This window comes from Notamacropus eugenii, chromosome 5 (genome assembly GCF_028372415.1).
Source record: "Notamacropus eugenii isolate mMacEug1 chromosome 5, mMacEug1.pri_v2, whole genome shotgun sequence".
NCBI classification, from domain to species: Eukaryota; Metazoa; Chordata; class Mammalia; order Diprotodontia; family Macropodidae; genus Notamacropus; species Notamacropus eugenii.
Window position 1 is genome coordinate 308,817,254 of NC_092876.1, and position 19,909 is coordinate 308,837,162.

General features: G+C 42.1%; 1 protein-coding gene across 4 annotated transcripts in view; it reads left to right on the top strand.

Annotated features, from left to right (window-relative positions):
• The first annotated feature begins 3,830 nt into the window (after window positions 1-3,830).
• STEAP3 (STEAP3 metalloreductase) overlaps window positions 3,831-19,909 on the top strand; it is a 72,623-nt gene continuing 56,544 nt past the window's right edge. Inside the window, exon 1 of one of the 4 annotated variants that reach the window (XM_072613313.1) lies at window positions 3,831-4,173. In XM_072613313.1, the coding sequence (XP_072469414.1) occupies window positions 4,041-4,173 (133 nt within the window). In that variant the 5' untranslated portion in view covers window positions 3,831-4,040. Of the gene's footprint in view, window positions 4,174-13,495; window positions 13,611-19,909 lie in introns of those variants that run through there. The other 3 variants (XM_072613314.1, XM_072613318.1, XM_072613315.1) reach the window with 3 other exon arrangements.

Below are 19,909 nucleotides of genomic sequence, written 5' to 3' on the forward strand. Positions count from 1 at the left end.
AGAACTATGTCCAGTATACTTTTTTTCATTCTTCTTTTTCTCTCCCTCTCCCTGCTTCTCTCTTTCCCTCTCACTCCCTGCAGTACTGGCAATTATGGGGCTGGTTTGAAGAAAGAGCCAGAAATGTTCTATTGTTCTTTGGATACACTGGATAACTGGTCCCTCTCATGTAGAAGTAGCAGAAGTGCATATGTACTTCTCAGATTAGCAACCATGCTGGCAACTTTCCCCACCCATACAAGATGCTTATCTTGTGCATGTATACTTGCACTTATGGTTGCTTGCCCCATTGTTGCTAGCAGATTTGAATCTCTTTACTCCTAGTCTAGTGGTCACTGCACTATTGAGTGCCTAAGTGACACTGGCACTTGTAACACTAATTCCCAAAGTGAAAGATGCAGGCACACTTTCTTGAAGCTAAACAATCTGCTAAAGACAGAAGCACTTAGATGTCAGAAGCTCAGATCACAGCTGCAGTGTCAGAAGGGGTAAAGAAGGGAGGGTATCTTGGCCATGCTCCCTGTGCCTAGGAAACTACCACTAGGAATCTGATTTCTTCAAGTTGAACATTATCTGTCTGCCTCCTCTGACTCTTCTCAAGCTGTTTCACTGATCACAGGATAAAGATGCCTTTATTTCTACCGGAAGTCAGGACTTAAAAGTCCTTTATTTTTAGGCCACAAAAATTCTTTCTTTTCAGACTGACCCTAATCCTTTTTTTAAGTTGTCTTTAAAACAAACTTTTTTTTGATATCTTTTGTCTTTATATCACTTTCTTTTCCAAATATCTCCCTCCCATTCTACTACCAAGAGAGTCCATGCCTTAGATCAAAGAAAAAAAAAAAGAATGGGAAGGGGAAAGCAAATTAGCAAAACTAACCAACGTATCATCTGAATCTGAGAGTATGTGTAATGCTCTATATGCATAGTCCCTCACCTCTCCAAAGAAGAGAGGGATGTGAATATTCTCATTCCCTCTTTGAAGCCAAGATTTTAATTTTACAGGGTTTGGTTTGTGGTTTTATTGTTTTTTTCATTTCCAATGTTTTCCTATGTATGTTGTTACCCTGGTTCTTAACTTCACTTTGTATCAGTTCATTTAAGTCCTCTTAAGCTTCTCCGTATTCTATATATTTATTATTTTTTACAGTTCAGTAATATTCTATTATGTTTATGTACCATAATTTGTTTGGCCATTCATCAATCAATGGACATCTACATTTTCTGGTTCAATTCCTAAAGTACAGAATTAGAACTTGAGGACCTTTTTATAAGACCATGAGAATTGAAAAGGCAGCTCAGAAAATTGAAAGAAAAAAAGTTTGAAGAAAAACTGGCACCTGTATTGAGTGGGATGAAAGAACCTGGAACAAATGGTATATCTTATCAGCTTGCATTATCTTATCTAGGTAGACAATTGCTGTACTTGAATATGGTCATCTTCATCACTGTCAACAAAATATATGGAGATTCTATCGCTGTGTCAAGTCTGTGAGGGGTAAATATGACACAGGCCCTGTCCATAGGGACTTTATATTGCACTGTAATAGGAGAGATCTCTACATGTTGTCTTCAACTGGTAGTAAAGGCCAAAGGAATGGTACACACTGCTGTTGGGATATATAAATAGATGATATTGCTGTGGTCTTGGATGTTCAAGAAAGCTTCATGAAGAGGGTTAGAACTTCAAGTCTGAGGAAGATTCAATTAAAGGAAGTTAAATTCAATTAACAGAGTGGAAATTCCAGGCTAAACATTCACCAAGTGACCTTTTGCTCTTTTCCCCCCCACCTATTGCTGGACTGATGTAAATATCTGTCTGCTTGGTACTTATAGTTTTTATTCTTCTCTATTGAATTGGCCCTTTTCCTCTTCCCTGAAATATTTTACCCACTCCTTTCTGCTTACCTAAATTCTACTTATTTTTCATGACCAAATTCAAGACCCAGTTCCTCCAAACAACCTTCTCAGACCACTCAGCACATAGTGATCGATCTCTCTCTCTCTCTCTCTCTCTCTCTCTCTTCCCCCTCTCTTTTCTTTCTCTTTCCTTCTGTCTCTCTGTTTCTTTCTGTCTTTGTCTGCCTCTATCTCTCTACCTCTGTCTGTCTTTGTCTGTGTTTCTCTCTGTTCCCATCTCTCTGTCTCTCTCCAGAGTTTTTTAGCACTTTATTCTCTGTTCTACTCAATGAATGGCTCATTTGGAACTTGGGATATGTTATATCATCATTTCTCATGGATATAGTTTTCATGCCTATGCAAACAACTTCCTTATCTAGCACTAATCTCTCTCTCTCTCTCTCTCTCTCTCTCTCTCTCTCTCTCTCTCTCTCTCTCTCTCTCTCTCTCTCTCTCTCTCTCCCTCTGGAAGTTCAGTTTCATATTAACACTACCTGTTGGGAAAATGATAAATGTTGGAGAAGATATGGTAAAATTGGAACATCAATGCATTGTTGGTGGAGTTGTGAACTGATCTAATCTTCTGGCAAGCAATTTGGAACTATGCCCAAAGGACTATAAAATTGTGCATACCCTTTGATCTAACAATATCACTACTAGGTCTATATCCCAAAGAGAGCATAAAAAAAGGGAAAAGTGCCCACAAATGCAAAATATTTATATTAACTCTTCTTGTGGTGGCCAAATTGAAATTGAGGGGATGCCCATCAGTTGGGGAATGGCTGAACAAGTTATGGCATATGAGTGTAATGGAATACTATTGCTTGATAAAAAATGATGAGCAAGCAGATTTCAGAAAAACCTGGAAAGGCTTATATGACCTGATGCTAAGTGAAATGAGCAGGACCAGGAGACCATTGTATGCAGTAAGAGCAACATTGTTTGATGACCAATTTTGATAGATTTAGCTCTTCTCAGCAATGCAACGATCTAGGACAATCCCAAAAGACTCATGGTGGACTCATCCAGAGAAAGAACTAAGAAGTCTAAAAGTAGATTGGAGCATACTATTTTCTCTTTCTTTTTTCTTTCTCATGGTTTTCCCCTTTTGTTCTGATTCTTCTTTCACCACACGATTAATGTAGAAATATGTTTAATACAATTGTACATGTATAGCCTGTATAAGATTGCAAGCCATCTTGGGAAAGGGGGAAGGGAAGGGGGGAGGAAGTTTATAATTCAAAATTTTATAAAAATGAATGTTGAAAACTAAAAATAAATAATAAATAAATTAAATTAAATTAATAAAAAATAAATTTAACTTAAAAAAACCTTTCTGTTGGACATCTTATTTCATCACAGCTGGAAGGGATCTTAAAGGTTTCATTTTATAGATGTGGAAAATGGAAACCCAAAAAGGTTAAGTAATTGACCAAGGTCACATAAGTGGTGGGTGACACAGTAGGGATCTGAACCTAGGTCCTCTGACTTTAGAGCTTAGAGCTCTTTCTATTATAGGATGGATGGATAGTTGGAGGATGATGAATGGTTAGAGGATGAAGGATAGATGAATAGACAGATGAAGAATGGATAGATGGTAACAACAATAAGGACAAAGGAATTAGAGAAGAGGAAGATCATTACAAGCTGGAATAGTTAGGAAAGACTTTACTCCTAGAGATAGTACTTGGGCTTGCCTTTAATGAATGAATAGTACTATTTTGAGCTCCTGAATCTCACTGATCACCCTGTAGTTGAAACAAGCAGGAAAAGTGGGGGCAGGGAGGAGAGGGGAGAGAACAAAGGTGGAATCAAGAGTTCAGTGACTTCTCTTTGGCTCCCCTCAACTTTGTACACGAGTCCTTATCTCCTTATCCCACCTATGTACTGGCAAATGACCCCATGGACAATGACACTGCTGCCGGTAACTTGTAAGGAAGATTTCCAGTTGTTTTGTTGTCTTTGCTGCCCTGAACTCAGGCAGAATCTAGCCACCCTCTATCCAGAGGAACTGGGGCCCACAACCCTCTGTCCCTCCCTGGCCCTAACCAGCAGGGTTGTTTTGGGAATTGGACTTCCCATTACCTCCTGACGCCTGCTTGATTTAGCACCCTGTGAATTCAACACCTTTTCCCCTGGCAATGAAGTCAACGGGACCCCATGACACAGGAAATGGAACCCAGCTGAGACAAAAGTGCTGCCCCACTGACAAGAGCAGTGACAGCTGCGGCGAAGTTCCTGAAACTGATGACTGTCCCTCTCAGCAGAAATCAGGTGACTAATGGTCAACATGGGTGAAGGGTCTCAGCAGGAATTACTCTCCTTTCTGCTGTACTGGTGGGATAATGGAGGGAGGCCAAGGGGGACACTGAATGGGAGTCAGGGTCACTACTTTGCAGACCTTAGAGCTTTCTAGAAATGTCAGCTATCCATTGAATTAGTGTTACTTGCTGTGAAACCTTTCTCATCATTTTCCTTTTCTTACTACCACCATACAGTATCCAAGATGGAGCTTTCTTTCTACCACCACCCCCATTCTGCAACTCTTTTTCTTCCTTCACCTTGTTCACTAAGCCTTCATTTGGCTAAGATTTGATAAAGGTGGTTAATAGGCCTATTCTGGCTATGAAAGAAAGACAAGCTTTCATCAAAAGAAAATAAGTGTTGGTGTAACTTATATAACAGTTTAAAGATGTCAGTATTTGTCCAGTTCTAGAATCAGTTCTGTTCATTGGTTTCAATCTTCTATCTTAATTAGTCTTACTCTCACAAAAGCTACTCCTTTGGTTTTCATATTCAGTCTACTTGGCTTACACTATCAAGCTACCAGGGCAAGTCTCTTGACCTCTATGGGACTCAGTTTCTTCATCTATAAACAATCATGGGAGCTCTCCTTTGACCACAACCTTTTCCTAGGTATTTAGGTTGCTAGTCCTAGAGAACAGGGTAAAAATTTCAGGAGCTTAAAAATCACTCTTTAAATTTAATTTTACTTTATTCTTGTCTAGTTATCCCTGGGCTTTGTTTCCAGGGATTGAGGAATTACCCAACCTAGTGCAAACCTAGTCATCTATTTCTGGGGGAAATTGAACACAATGCCCATCTTTTCCCCCCTTTACGTTACCCCCCCTTCTCAGTTTTGCTATCTGTCTACCCCCATGCACCCTGTCATGCACTCCTATTTTTTTTCTAAATTTATTTATTTATTCAGTTCCACAAGCTTTTGAGTTTTAGATTTTCTCCCCCTCTCTCCTGTCTCCCCTCCCCAAGACAGCATGCAATCTGATATAGGCTCTACATAAACATTCATATTAAATATGTTTTCACATTAGTCATGTTGTAAAGACAAATTATAACCAATGGAATGAACTACAAGAAAGAAGAAACAAAAGAGAGAGAGAGAGAGAAAGCAAATAGTCTGCTTCAATCTGCATTCAGACTCCCTAATTCTTTCTCTGGACATGGATAACATTTTCCATCATGAGCCTTTTGGAGTTGTCTTAGACGTATACTACTATTAACAAGTAGCATTATCACTCCCTAACTCCTTCAAAAATATCCTAGCCATAGTTGCCCCTTTACCCCCAATTGCAATGTGAGAGACATCAGGGGAGCACAAGATTGGTGGAGAGAAACATAGAACCTCTTTGTCTGGGGTAGAAGTAATCACTCTTCCAGGTTTCTCCAGTGTCCACCATGATTAATAAAGTAGCTAGGCTATGGGTCCATGCAGAACTCAACTGTTCCGTCCGTTAATATTTGGCCCTACAATTATTCTCTCCTCCTACTTCCCTGGTCCCATTTTTATTCTTCAGGAGGAAGAAACCAGAGAATAACGATGGGAGGGAAGAGGAGGATTTATCCCTCTCTCTGTCATATCCTTCTTCCAGGGACCTAGTTGAACTTACTCCCAACTCCTGCCTTTCCCCAGTCTAATGAAATAAAACTTATGATAATAACAAATGCTTTTCTCTAGAAATGGATTTTCTGACTGTAGTCATTTAATTATGGGCATGGTGGGGGCCTTTGTTGTGTTCTGTCCCCTCTTTTTTTTAGGAAATGTAATTTTGAATTTCATTCCTTACTATCTCAACATATGAATAAATTATTAAACTTGGAAAAAAGAGCTAAGAGGAAAAAGTTGACATATTATTTTATTTAAGCCTCACAACAACCCTATGAGGTAGATAAAAACCTCCATTTTATAAAGGAAAATGTGGCTCAGAAAGGCTAGGTCACTTGCCCATGGTCACACAGATGAGATGTCTGACATGGGATCTGAACTCAGGTCATCCTAGCCTAGTTTAAATACCCCTTTCATTCTACCATAATAAGAGGATTGGACAACATTACAAAAAAAGCTGTAACATTCTACCTGCTATGCTGAACTTTTCCCATGTCCTGTGTTTCTCCTCTTTTTTTGCCTTTTTCCAAATCAAGGCTGTTCCTCCTGTTTACCAGAACCTGGGCCAGACCTATTAGTTCTCTGGATACAATCAATCTTCCTTGAACTTTAGTCTCTACAAAATCAGACTCTACCATACTCTAAGGTATCCTTTTTCAACTCTGCATTTATACTATAAAACACAAACCTGTTCTAGCTAGGCATCTTATTCCAGATACCACATTTTAAGAAGTATGTTATGAATCTATAGCTCATGCAGAGGAGGGTGACTGTTGATAATGAGGGACTAGAGACTATGCCACACAATGTTTAGTTGAAGGAACTTGATGTGTGAAACCCAGAAAAGAAAAGGAGGATGAGGGCAACATTCTATCTGTCTTCAAGTATATAAAGGGCTGTTGGGAGGAAAAGAGATTAATTAGATACATCTAACTGGCTACAGAGAATACATGTAGGAGCATTAAAGTGAAAGTTACAGGGAGGGAGAGTTCAGGTTGCTGTGAAGAAGAACTTTCTAACATTTATAGTAATCACAGGGATGATAGATTTAGAACTGGAAGAGATCCTCATGGTTGTCCAGCTGTTTCAATTGTGTGTGACTCTTCATGATCCCATCTGGGGTTTTCTTGGCAATGATATTGGAGTGCTTTGCCATTGCTTTCTCCAGTTTATTTTACAGATAAGGAAACTGAGGCAAACAGGTTAAGTGACTTGTGCAGTGTCACACAGCTAGTAAGTGCTAGCCAGAGGCCAGCTTTGAACTCAGGAAGATGAGTCTTCCTAATTCCAGGCTGGACATTCTATCCACTGAGCCACCCAGCTGCCCTGGAAGGGATTCTACAGATCATCTACTCTAACAGATGAAAAAACTGAGGTCCAGAGAGATTAACAGAATGCAGACTCCCTAGCTTAAATAGAAGACTCTTTTCATTGCTCTTTGCTATATAAAAAATGAATTAACTGACATAGGAGGCATTATATTCTGTTACTGGAAGTCTTCAAACAGGGACTAAATGACCTCTGAAGAACATTCCACACTAGAATTTTGTTGATGATTCTATTTTTTGTGTGCCCCTAATCTCACCTCATATAACCTCGTTGGGAGTCTGCTTTATCTTCCTATTTTTCCACAGCAAGTAGTAAAGTACTTTGCATATAGTATGTCTTCAATAAGTTTTTGTTCAGTGAATGAATAAATGAATGGGGGGAAGAGGAAATCTTATCACAGAGAACATGTGATCAAACCTACCGCCCTCTCCTCTGAGTCTTTCATTAGAAGTCAACATAGAATGGGCTCCTCCTTTGAGATGAACACATTAAAATGGGGTAGGAAAGGAGTGGATAGATAGAAATATAAATGAAAGAGAGGACCCCTGAGACCTTAACCTCTCCTTTGGTTGACAGTTGAGGACATGGTAGCTACTCCCTCTTCTTTCCATGACCTTTCCCCCATTTTTATTGTCAATCCTCTTTACTCTCCCGCTACCTGGGGGTCAATCTTTCCCAACACTAGAAAAGTGATCTCATGTGTTAATTCACATTTGCTAAGAGATCTGAGGAAAGGGTAAAGCTGAATTCAAAAACTAATGTGGGAATGGCAGACTTTCTGACAGAATCCTCATACTATATACCACATAGAAAACTACCTATTCTGCCTCTACATAAGATCAGATCTATTTAAAAGAATCATCTCTGGCTATAAGTTTGAATTACAGGTCCCAAGAAAAACTGACAAAGTCTGCACCACATTCCTTCAACCTAGGCACCTAGAAATGTTCTCAGAATATACCATAAAATGTGTGTGTGTGTGTGTGTGTGTGTGTGTGTGTGTGTGTGTGTGTTGGGGAAATCTCTCCTTTCAAGAAAATCCTGAAAGAAGTTTCATTTCATTTGTATCCTCTGGCTTCATTTAACTAGAGGAAGCTCTCCTTCCCACTCCCTTCAAGTCTCCAAAGCAAGCTCACAACCTGTGGGCAGCTTCCTAGGCCTCTTTAGGCATATACAGTATTTCCTTGTTCTATCAAAGGATAAAATAAAAGAGCCAGACAAAATGACTTTCTTAAGGTCACATAGCAAATTAGTAGCAAAGGCAGGAATAAAGCCAGGGCGTCTTGGCTGCTGGCCAATGAAGGCAGATCATATAGCTTCTCTTTATTCTGTACTTTTAAGTTCTTAATTAAAACATTTATTTTGCTTTCCTAAAAGTGGATCCTATGTGTCTCAGCCTATAAAAGTTAAGCCAATCTGAATAGTTGAAAATGAACACCACCCCTTTTCTACTGGGCCTAATATCTTTTGCTGACTAAAGGCAAACTGATGATAATATTTTAATATTCAAATCTTCTCAACAAAGGGGCTGGGTTCTATATGGGGGAAAAAATGTCTCCATAGTTCAACATCCTCAGAAACCTTATACAGACTGCTCAGATATCACCCACCTAATCCCATAGGGAAAAAAGGGGGGGAACATTTCTATGTCAGGTCAATAAATAAAGTCAACAAATATTTACCGTTTACCTAGGATTGTTCTGAACGCTGTAGGGAAGACTAGAGATATTTTTAAAACATGGTTCTCTTTGTTAAAGGAGACTCATTTAGTTGAGTGAGCACCTGGTTTTTCACAGATATTTACTGAATAAATGAACAAATTAATGCATACATGAATGAATGAAATATAGGGTATTTCAATAAGTACATAAAACAGCTAGAGAATGAATTAAGACAGTGCCACAAACTAGCACTGTCTGTGGATGCATCTGGGTCTCATTTTCCTCATCTATAAAGTGAGAGGGATGGAGTAGATGATCTTTTAGAAAATTTTGCTTTTATTGACCTTTTTTCTTTAGATGTTGGTCTTTTTTCTTTACATCATAGTTGGTTCTCAGACCCACTCCCTTGAACCCTGTCTTGTGACACAGGGAAAAAAGGAAACACAAAATCCAATATAGAAAGCTTGTCTGACAATGTATACAACAGTCTATCCTAGTAGCCATCATCCCTTTGCTGCCAGGGAGGAGGTATGCTTCATTCTCTCTTCTCCAGGGTTTGTCATAGGTTTTTCCATTACTCAGAGTTCCATTTTTCTGGTGACCTTTAAACAAATTTGTATTGATATCTTTTTGCTATTTATATCACTCACATTCCCATCTTATCTCTTCCTATCCAGAAAGTCACCCCTTATAACAAAGAATTTTTAAAATGAGGTGAGGAAAAAACAGTTTGGCAAAATTAACCAACATATTAACAGAATCTGATTGAATATGGTAGTTTCTCCATCCCTAGTTCCGTCTCTGTACCTCTACAAAGAAGGGTGGGAGGGGTTTTTCCTTATACTGCCTAATGCAGGAGGTAGCTAGGTGGTATAGTGGGTAGACTACTAAGCCTGGTGGAGTTAGGAGTTAGGAAGACAGAGTTCAAATCTGGTCTCAGATTTGGTCTCCTAGCTGTGTGACCCTGAGCAAGTGACTTGACCCTGTTGGTCTGTTTCCTCATCTGTTAAATAAGCTGGAGAAGGAAGTGTTAAACCATTCCAGGATCTTGGCCAAGACAACCAAGTAATTGGGTAATTGGGCCTACTTACTTCACTTTGTACCAATACTGTGAGCTTTTCATGTAAACTATTGTAGCTATTGTACATGTTTTCTTAGTTCTGTTTCCTTTGCTTGGTGTGGACTAGATGATTTGAAGCTCCCTTCCAATGCTGATAGTCTATGATTCTAGGGGCTGGATTGTGTGATACCAATTCTAAATCCTACAGGAGGCCTCTGGGACTCAGTTTCCTCATCTGGAAAAGAGGGACTTGTATTAGGTGATTCCTTCAGTTTCTAGTCCTATGATTGCTTTTGGCTGCAAGAATCAGGAATGGCTTTAGAGAGTTGAGACTGGAGCTGGGTCTTGGAAGGTGTGAAAGGAACCACTCTTCCTTCCCACCCTTGGCCTGGCAAAGAGAACCAGTCCCAGTCCTTGTGGAAGAGATAGTTTAGTACTGATGAATGCTGGACTGCTGATTCTCAGGAATGTGAAGCACCTGAATTCTCTTTTTGCCAGTCCTTTTTTCCAAGACTACCTCCCCCAGTTAAATGTTTAATAACCAGTTCTCTGAAAAATTCAATGTATTTTTAAATTTAATAGCTTAATTATTAAACTTTTCTCCACTGCTTTCTTAAATCTAGACCAGGGGTAGGGAACCTGTAGCCTCCAGGCCATATGTGGCCTTCTAGGTCCTTAAGTGAAGCCCTTTAACTGAATCCGAACTTCACAGAACAAATCACCTTAATAAAAGGATTTGTTCTGTAAAACTTGGACTCAGTCAAAAGGCTGCAACCAACGACCTAGAAGGCCTTGAGGTCACAGGTTTCCCACCACTCATCTAGACAATCAATAAAACAATGAAATAAATTCTGATTTGTAGCTTTGTTGTTTTCTTCCCCCAAGTTGTAAATGATCACACTGAAAAAAAATTCAGCTTTCTAGGCTTAGAACTGGCTCTAGCACACCCCTGACCCCTACCCATCACTAGTTTACACCTTTCAGTAGACTTTTTTCAGTCTTTTCTTCCCCAGACTCACCAGTCCACAATCCTTAGTGGATTTTTTTTCAGGGGGCTCATTTTTCCTAGCCATATACTATTTATCATCCCTTTGCTCTGAACTCTCTTCCCTCCCCATCCCTAAAAGACAGAACCTCAGGGATATGATGAGCTGAGCACCCTGAGAACAAAAACTAAGGTTCCATTTCCCAGGCTTCATTGATTAATGGTAGTCCAGACTGCTGACTCATGTTAAAGACACGGAGAGAAAGCCAAAGAATTTTCATCAGCATCAACAAACATTTAATCAGAGGATCCTAGAATCTGAGCTGGCAAAGCCCCTAGACATGACCTAGCCCAAACTCCATCCAATGGCGTGCCCCTGCCAGGATTTACAGAACTTTCTTTGTGGGGAGCACTATGCTAGAACCTGGGGAGGGATCAGATCTGCCTGCCCTTTAAAGGCTTCCAATCTAGTTCAATACAGAGTTTATGTGTACAAAGATAAACAATATTAGACCAAGTGACTACTAAGTGGGGTAGGCAGTAGCTGCTCCTAAAGACGAGGAGAAGACTGTGAGCTGAGACAGTCAGGGCTTCTTGGAGGAGCTGAAACCTGAACCAGGCCTTGAAAGATTGAAACAAGCAGAGAATATGGAGCAGAGTATTTGATATGTGGAAAATAGTGTGATCACAGGTTCAGAGTTAGGAGATGGGGTTAATTCTGAGAACAAGATGGCTAAAACAGTGGATTAGGAGAAGAGTTAGAGATGAGATTGGATAGGTCCCTTCAGGAGTCTCTATGGGGTCCCACATCTACTTCTCTCCTTCCTTTAAGTGACAAGTCTCTTCCAATGTGGAATGGAAGACAAGACCAGAGGGGAACCTCTCTTGCTTGTCCTTTCTTGGGTGGGGTGTTGAGGGCTTAACACAACATGAGTTATTGGATACTGCCCAGATACCTCAATTCCTCGAAATCAGACTGATCAGGAGAGGTCAACCTGCTCTGCCACACAACTTCCAAAATGTTCAGATAAAGCCTTTCTAGCTCAACTAGCTTATCTCCCTGACACAGGTTGACCTCCTCTCTTATATGTGTTTTTTTTGGGTTGTTCTTTCTTGACTTAGAAAAAAAGGTTCATGGAAGTAATTTAGGGTACTTTTCCCCCAAGAAGAAAGTACACTTAAGGGAGAAGAAGGGGGAGGTCTTGATCTATGATTCTGTCAAAGTTGGGAAATCCTGGTGTGGAAAACTCTTGTGCCAACACAGATGGCAACTCTTTTTCATCTCAGTCTTAAAGAGATATCCTGGGTACTGAGGGTCACATAGCTAGACAGAGGGAGTAATTGTACCTCTGATATTCTACAAAAGAGCCTTAGATTCCTCCATGTTGGGGAGTTCCTTCACTGATGTAGGTCATAGCCCTTTCATGCCTTCAAAAACACTTTCCTGAGTTTCTGTGGCCAAAAGTACTAATCTAATGATGAATCCTCCAGTGAGCCTCTCCAGACTTACTCTTGGAAGACACCTAGTTCATTGCTGGGTCTGTAGTCAAAGCCCTCCCAACACAGCAAGATTCACCAAAGTTGGTACGTAGATGGCATAGCCTTAGGGATTTAGCATCAGTGGAAGACTTTAGTGGAGGAAGCTGATGGTAATAACTAAAGTGAAGCCTGGGTCAGATGCACCTGAAGCCTACTGCTATTCAGGGGTTTTCTAAAGACAACCTCTTTCAGAGAACCTGAATTCATTTAAGTGAGGAGGGTCTGGGAACTCATAACTGGGCAGTGGAAGATAGCAGGAGACAGGGTTCAGCTCCTCTTTAAGAGGACAATACAGTGGAGATACTGAATCCGGACCAGATATCCTTCCCTCCCGGTACTAAAGACTAAGGAAGACAGGAACATCTCAAGAAAACCTTGGGAGTAGAGTGGGAGTAGTGGTTTGCTTCGGGGAAAATTCTGGAGTGAAGGTATGAGGTTCCACCTACAACCTCGGAAGAATTTAAACTTGAAACACACGACTCAGAATCAAAACTATCTTCTTTATCTGTAAAAGGAAGGGGTTGAATTAGACGGCATCACGGTCTCTCTCAGCATTGGCATCCCAGAAGGGTGGGGCTGGTAGGGACCTTGGATAGCGATCTTCTCGTTCTCGTCCAACCCTTTCATTTTCCAAATGAGGAAACTGAGGTTGGGGAAAGGGAAGGGAGCTTTCCAAGGTTACAAGATGTAGAAGGGGCAGACTGCTTTCAAGGCCCGAGCTATTTCCATCACATAAGAAGGGGGCCCTCACTCTTCCCCGTCCCCATCCTGCGCCTTTATGTGGAGCGCAGCCCCAACACACTCCCGGTTCCTGGTGCTTGTAGACATCCCCCCTCTTCCCGGCCTCATCCCGGCAGTATTAAAGGGTGGTCCCCACCCCAGGCTTTAATGTTCTTTAGGAGGGGCAGGCTGCTGCTAGGCCGGGGCCGAGGAGGCGGCTGGAGCGAACAGGTGGGGGCGCTCCCTCGTCCCAGCCCCAGGCGGGGCTGCAGGTGCCAGGGAGGTGGGCACTGCTCCCAGCCCGGCCCAGCTCCAGGCGCGCCCCGATTGCGGCGGGCGGGAGGTGGCCGTCCGGGATAAGAGCGAAGTGGCCTCATCGCCCCCATCCCCCTCCCACGCTCCTTGGGGCGGGGAACACAGCGGGAGGAGGAAGAGGAGGAGGAGGAGGAGTAGCCCGGCACGCTGCAGACTTGGAGCCACCGCCGCGCGGAGGGGCCCGGGCCGCAGGAAGAGGTGAGTGACAGCCGGCGGCCGCTCCGGCTCCCGCCCCGGCCCCGCGCCGTCACACCCCAGCGCTCGGGCGCCGCAGGGAGTCGGGGCCGGGGGCCGGGGGTGGAGGAGGCTGGGTACCGATCGGCGAGCCCCCTCCCTCTGCCACCGCCTCCCCCTTCGGCTGAAGCCACGTGCGCCCTACCGAAAGTACGGGGTAGGGGCGGGGTTTTCGGAAAGCTGGCCTTGACCTTAAGGATCCTGGAAGGGTGTCGGAGATCCGCCGGGCGAAGGGAAACCCTGGGGCTGGATGGGGAAGCCGGGGTGCGCTGCCCCTGTGCCAGGCCTGAGAGCCTTGCCCTAGTCCATCTGCTGTCCTGATTCCCCACCCCCCAACCAGGAACTGCAGCCCACCCTGGCTGTGTGTGTGTGTGTGTGTGTGTGTGTGTGTGTGTGTGTGTCTCTGGGTGTGCAGGATGGTGTATGTGTGTGACTGTGGTGTGCGGGACGGTGTATGTGTGTTGCTCAGGACTGGGCTGGGTGCTGAGAGGGAGGGGCCTTCCCTTCCCTGACGGCCCTTCCAGCCCCCAGGGAGCCGCGGGCTACTTGAGGAAGTGATGGTGGGATGGCAGCTGGGGGTTCAGCCCATGGCAGCCCTGGTGGAGGAGGGTTACCTTCCCACCCTTTCCCTGAAGTTTGGCAGGAAGGCACCCAAGGGAGAAGGTTGTTGACTCTGGCTTCCCAGTGGAGTTTGGGGCTTTGAAGGGAGGAGGTTCTTTTGAGGGCCTGTGGGGTGCGTGCCAACAAGGAAATGCAGGCTCTTCCTGGCAGACATAAGGAAAATACTATACTCACAAAAGTATAGAGACCTTCCAACCTCTCCTTGGGAAAACCAGAGACATTTGTTGTGATCCTGGGTGCCCCAGCTCTCATTAAGAAGCGACTTTCAGTCAGTACGTGTTTGTTGAATATCTACAATGTACCAGCCCGTGGTGGTAACGATGGGGGTTCTAAGAGTCTAAAATGCCAGTTTTACAGTTGAGAGAATACACAAGTAAGAGGGCAAATAATGCCAGTATTTGTAGCCTAAATGCCAGATGAGGGATATAGGTTTCAAGTTCTGGAGGAGGCTGGAGGGACGGAGCACTGTGGATGATTTAGGAAACTGATTGCTAAACTTGTGCGTGACAGGAGCAAAAGAATTTAAATAGGGAAGTAGTGGGAGGAAACAAGCCTGGATGGGTAGGTTGGGTCCAGGTTGTGGAGGACCTTGAATGCCAGGCCAAAGTTTTTGAACTTGGTGTTTGGACAGGGACTTGAGTTTTCCTGTATTTCCACTTCATTTCTATCCCTTCTCTGGGTCAATGTTTAGAACCCTGGCCTCTAAGTACCCCCAGAGTGGGAGGTTCTCAAAGGAGGTTGGTGAAAGAGTTTCTAAGGACCAATGGCTAAAAAAAAAAAAGGCAGTTTGCAAACTTTTGGAAAGGGCCCCAGAACTTAAAGTATATATGTTCCACTAAAGAGTTATTGTTGGCAGCCTTCATACCTGTTTTCCGCAGTCCCTAACCTTCCATTTCTCTTTCCCTAACTGTCAATGCTAAGGAAAATCAGTTAATCCTAAAATATTAGGTGGGAAGCACTGTGCTAATAAAGACCAAAGGGGCCACAAAAACCTGTAACAATAAACATTAAGTACCTACTGTGTGTAGACCATTGACCTAAGTGTTGACTGGGAGATTTAAAGTTTATACATAGTCCCTGCCCTCATAAAGTTTATTAGGAGGAATAAATACAAACACAGATAATTGTAATAAGCACTATTACTTATGTATATCAGAAAAGCCCACAATAAAATGATAAAGTTTGAGATAGATAGAAATTACTGAAGGGAAGGAGAAAAAGTATTGAGGAAGTTTTCATAATAGAGTTATACTAAGGGTGGCATCTGATTTGATCTTTAAGAAATGGATTAGAATTCCAAAAGTAGAGGAGTGACAGCACGGCAGGCATAGGGAACATGATGAAGAAAGCAAACAGTGTTGGGGACCAGCTTGGCTGGATTATAGAGTGCATTGAAGGGAGCAATGTGAGACAGAGCTGGAAAGGTGGAGTATCACTATATTGTTGGAGGACCTTGAATGCCAGGCAAAAGACTTTGAACTTTAGGGATCAACAGGAAGCCTTTGAAGACAGGAGTGATGTGACCAGATCCCTACGTGAGAAAGATTATCCTGATGTTATAAAGAATGGATTGGAAGAAGGAGGAAGGGAAAGTAGGAAGATCTGTTAAGAGGACATTGCAATTAGGTGGTAACAAAGGCCTGTAGAAGAATAGCAATATCAAAAATAGAAATAACATATTCCCTCTTTTCAAGGAGCTTACAATGTAATTGGGAAAAAATAGTGTGGTTTGGTGTTTTTTTCCACTTAATAGTATTTTATTTTTTCCAATTACATTTAAAAATAGTTTTTCAACATTCACTTTTAAAAGATTGAGTTCCATTTTTTTCTCCCTCCCCTATCCCCTCCCCCAAAGGGCAAGCAATCTGATGTAAGCTATATACATGTACAATCATATTAAATATATTATCACACTAGTTATGTTGTGAAAGAAGAATGAGAACAAAAGGGAAAAATCAGAAGAAAGAAAAAAAGAGGGAGAGAGAAAATAGTATGCTTCCATCCACATCCATGTTGAGCTGTATATCAAACCTGCTGTTGGAGTCCTATCAGCTTCAGGTTTGAGCCACCTTTAATTGTCCCCTCCCTTTCCTTGCTGCTCCTGGCCAGCTTGGACTGGATGTGGATTTTCCATGATGAGTCCCTTGGAATTGTCTTAGATCGTTGCATTGCTGAGAAGAATTAAATCTATCAAAGTTGATCATTGAACAATGTTGCTGTTACTGTATACAATGTTTTCCTGATTCTGCTCACTTCACTCAGCATCAGTTCATGTAAGCCTTTCCAGGTTTTTCTGAAATCCACCTGCTCCTCAAAAAATAGAACTCTGTAAGTAAAAGATATCTAGGGAAATCAGTAAAACTTAAGCAGACAAAATTGGTAGACAAACATACTGTATTTTACAGCAGAGGTGTCAAACACTGGGTCAGGGTCTAAGTGCAGCCCACAACATTCCCAGGTGCTGCCCTGACAAGATTAAAATATAATTCAGAAATCAAAAATACAAAAAAAATTTTAAAATCCAATGAAAGCTAGATAATATTATAAAACTAAGTCAATATATAGCCCATAAGGATCCTTATGTGTGGATTAGTGGCTCTGGTTTCTATTTGTATTGTGTGGTATAGATAGTAAATTTGACAAGAGTTCACAAGAGGAAGAGTTCATTAAAGGCAGTAATAGCAAGAGAATGCCTCATGCAGGGGGTGGGTGATCTTTGGGTTAGCCTCTAAGTATGGGAAACAAAATGAGCCAAACTCCCCTCTTAGATCCCAAGTAAATTATTTTGACTATTATAAATACCCAAATTAACTATAAAGGACATATGAAGACTCTTCATCCAGAGAAAGAACTGATAAATAGAATATTTAGAATAAATAGAATGTATAGAATAATTATATGTATGTATATATATCTATATGTAGATATATACACATATATCTGTTTGTGTCTAATGGTAACTATCTCTTGGGGGGAGAAAAATTTACATGATAATTTTGTTGTGTATTTGGAAGGAATAGCAAATTGTGCATAGTAGATTTGCAGTTCCGTGGGAAATCATCTTTTTTATTATACTTTGTTATGGAAGTATATTTGTTATTGTTTTATTCCATAAATTAAAAATAAAATCAATTTTAATTTAAAGGTCCCCAAAAGCTTAGATATGCCTTGGCCTAGAAACTTCTTAAGGAGGAGATAGGGCTTCCTACTAAAGTGTGCATGGGATAATCCATTCTGGGTCCTAACAAGACTTGTAATGTTGACCGTAGAATGAACTGCTTTTCCTGACACCTGGCCAGACCATGCCAGCTGCAAAGAGGAACCGGACACTTGTACTGGGGAGGGGCATCCTCAACCTTCAGGACCATGGGAGCTGCCTATGGCAGAAAGTTCCAAGCTGGCCAGGAGCACCAAGGAAAGGGAAGGGACAATTAAAGGTGGCTCAAACCTGAAGCTGATAGGACTCCAACAGCAGGTTTGATATACAGCTCAACGTAAAATTTGGTTCCTTGGGGCCTGTTTAGTAAAAGGCAGAACAGCTTCCCTCCAGTAGCCTGAGTTTGTTCTGAGGAGGCCCGGCTGGGCAGAATATGCCATGGCTAGGGCCACTGCCACGCCCCTCCCCAACCTGGGAGAGTTCAAACAAAGCAAATTTCCTCTTCTAGGTCTATTTTTGGGCAGCTATTCTGTTGTCTTATCAGAGAGCCCACCTCCTTATTTATCTAAAACCTGTGAGATCAAAAGCAAGTTTCCAGGCAATTACAAAGTAAGTGTCTTTTTGAAATCCAGGGGTCTCTTGTTGAACAATATATGGAAGTTGTAGTTGTTCAGTTGTGTCAAATTCTTCCATGGAGTTTTCTTGTCCAAGATATGGGAGTGGTCTGCCATTTCCTTCTCCAGATCATTTTACAGTTGAGGAAACTGAGGCAAACAGGGTCAAGTGACTTTCCCAGAGTCACACAGCAAGTAAGTGTCTGAGGCTGGATTTGAACTCAGGTCTTCCAGACTACAGACCCAATCACCATCTTGCTGCCTCCCTCCCACTCCACCCCTACCCCTATATAGGAGGCAGTTAGGTTTAGAGGATTTAGAGTTAGGAAGATAGGATGGGAACTCAGCTACTGTGTGTAGTACAATGAATGTCTCTTAGTAGAGACTGTGGGATCTCATGGCTTTCACTTCTCTTGTGAACTGAGGCCCCCAAGTCATTGAAACTCTTTGAATCTGTTTCCTCCTTTGTACAATGAGATACCCTGAAAAACATACCTCAAAGGGTCCTTATAACCTTCAAAAGAGATAATGTATGTAAAGTGCTTCACAAAATTTAAATAAAGTCTATGAAAATGGTGATGATGATCATTACCTTGTGGGTGCTGTATGGATCTAAAATGAAATTCACAGGGTTCTTTTTGAAGCCTCTGTACTAAATTCATTGATTCAAAGAATACCTGAATTGGTAGAACCCTAGAAATCACTTAGTCTCTAGATTGAGGGTTCTTAATCTCATGACTACAGAACTTTAGAGAATCTGAAAATAGACTTCAGGAGATCTCTCATCTTGCGGGGGTGGGGGTGGGGGGAGGAGGAATACATCTTTATTTTCGCTAATCTCTAACTGAAATTTAACATTTCCTTCAATTATGAATTTTAGAAAAAACCTAACATTCTAAGAAAGAATCCATTCATATATTTTACCACACTGTCAAAGGGATCTGAGAGAGAGAGAGAGAGAGAGAGAGAGAGAGAGAGAGAGAGAGCGCTCTTCTTTCATTTTGCAAAGGAAGTCCAGAAAGAGGATGCAATTTTCCTAACACCTGGGCAAATCAGTGACAGTCAGGATTAGAATCCATCTCTTTACTCCCCTTGAAGTGTGTTTTCCCATAATGCAAATTAAACTCTCATGCCACCCTTCAGTCTGGGACCTGCATACTATTTCGGTAGTACTGTATGACTCTACCATGTGTGTCTAATTTCCTGGCAAAAAAGAGCAAATGAAAAGACCTTAGGCAGGCTGGCATGAATTTTCAGGCATCTGAGAGGCTCTGATGGTAGGGATGTGGTAGAGGAGGAGGAAGAGGGGGAGGGTTGGGCTGACTCAGTTCACAGGGTAGTGGAAGCTATGCTCTTCTGTGGTCTCCACTTAGAGACCCTCCTTGTACTGTCCTGTGAAGGGACAAATAAAGCTTGAGGTGGAGGGGTATTGGAACCAGGAAAGGGACAGCTGGCATATTAAAATGTCTCCTTGTCTCTGACTGGAGGAGGCTACCAGGGGACAAATTTTCTAAAAATAGGACTGCTACCTTACATGGATTTGTCATAAGTACCAAAGGCTTTCCTTGCAGAAATCTTTTGAGGTTAATGGACCCAAGTATTGTTATCCTCAATTTACAAACAAGGAAAGTGCAGCTCATAGAATGGATCACTGTGAAGGCCCATCTGGGGACTAGAATCTGGCTCTTCTGATTCTGATCCCAGGCTACCTCACCCTACCCTCTCCTACCCTCCAAAACAAACAATGGCTTCCCAGAGGCAGTAGCCTAGGTAGTACCCATAGTAGGGTGGGAGGAAAATGGATCCTCATTGGTCCAGTCAGTGCCTATAGAGGGAAGCTGATTAAGTTAAGCACTTAGTGAAATTGCTTT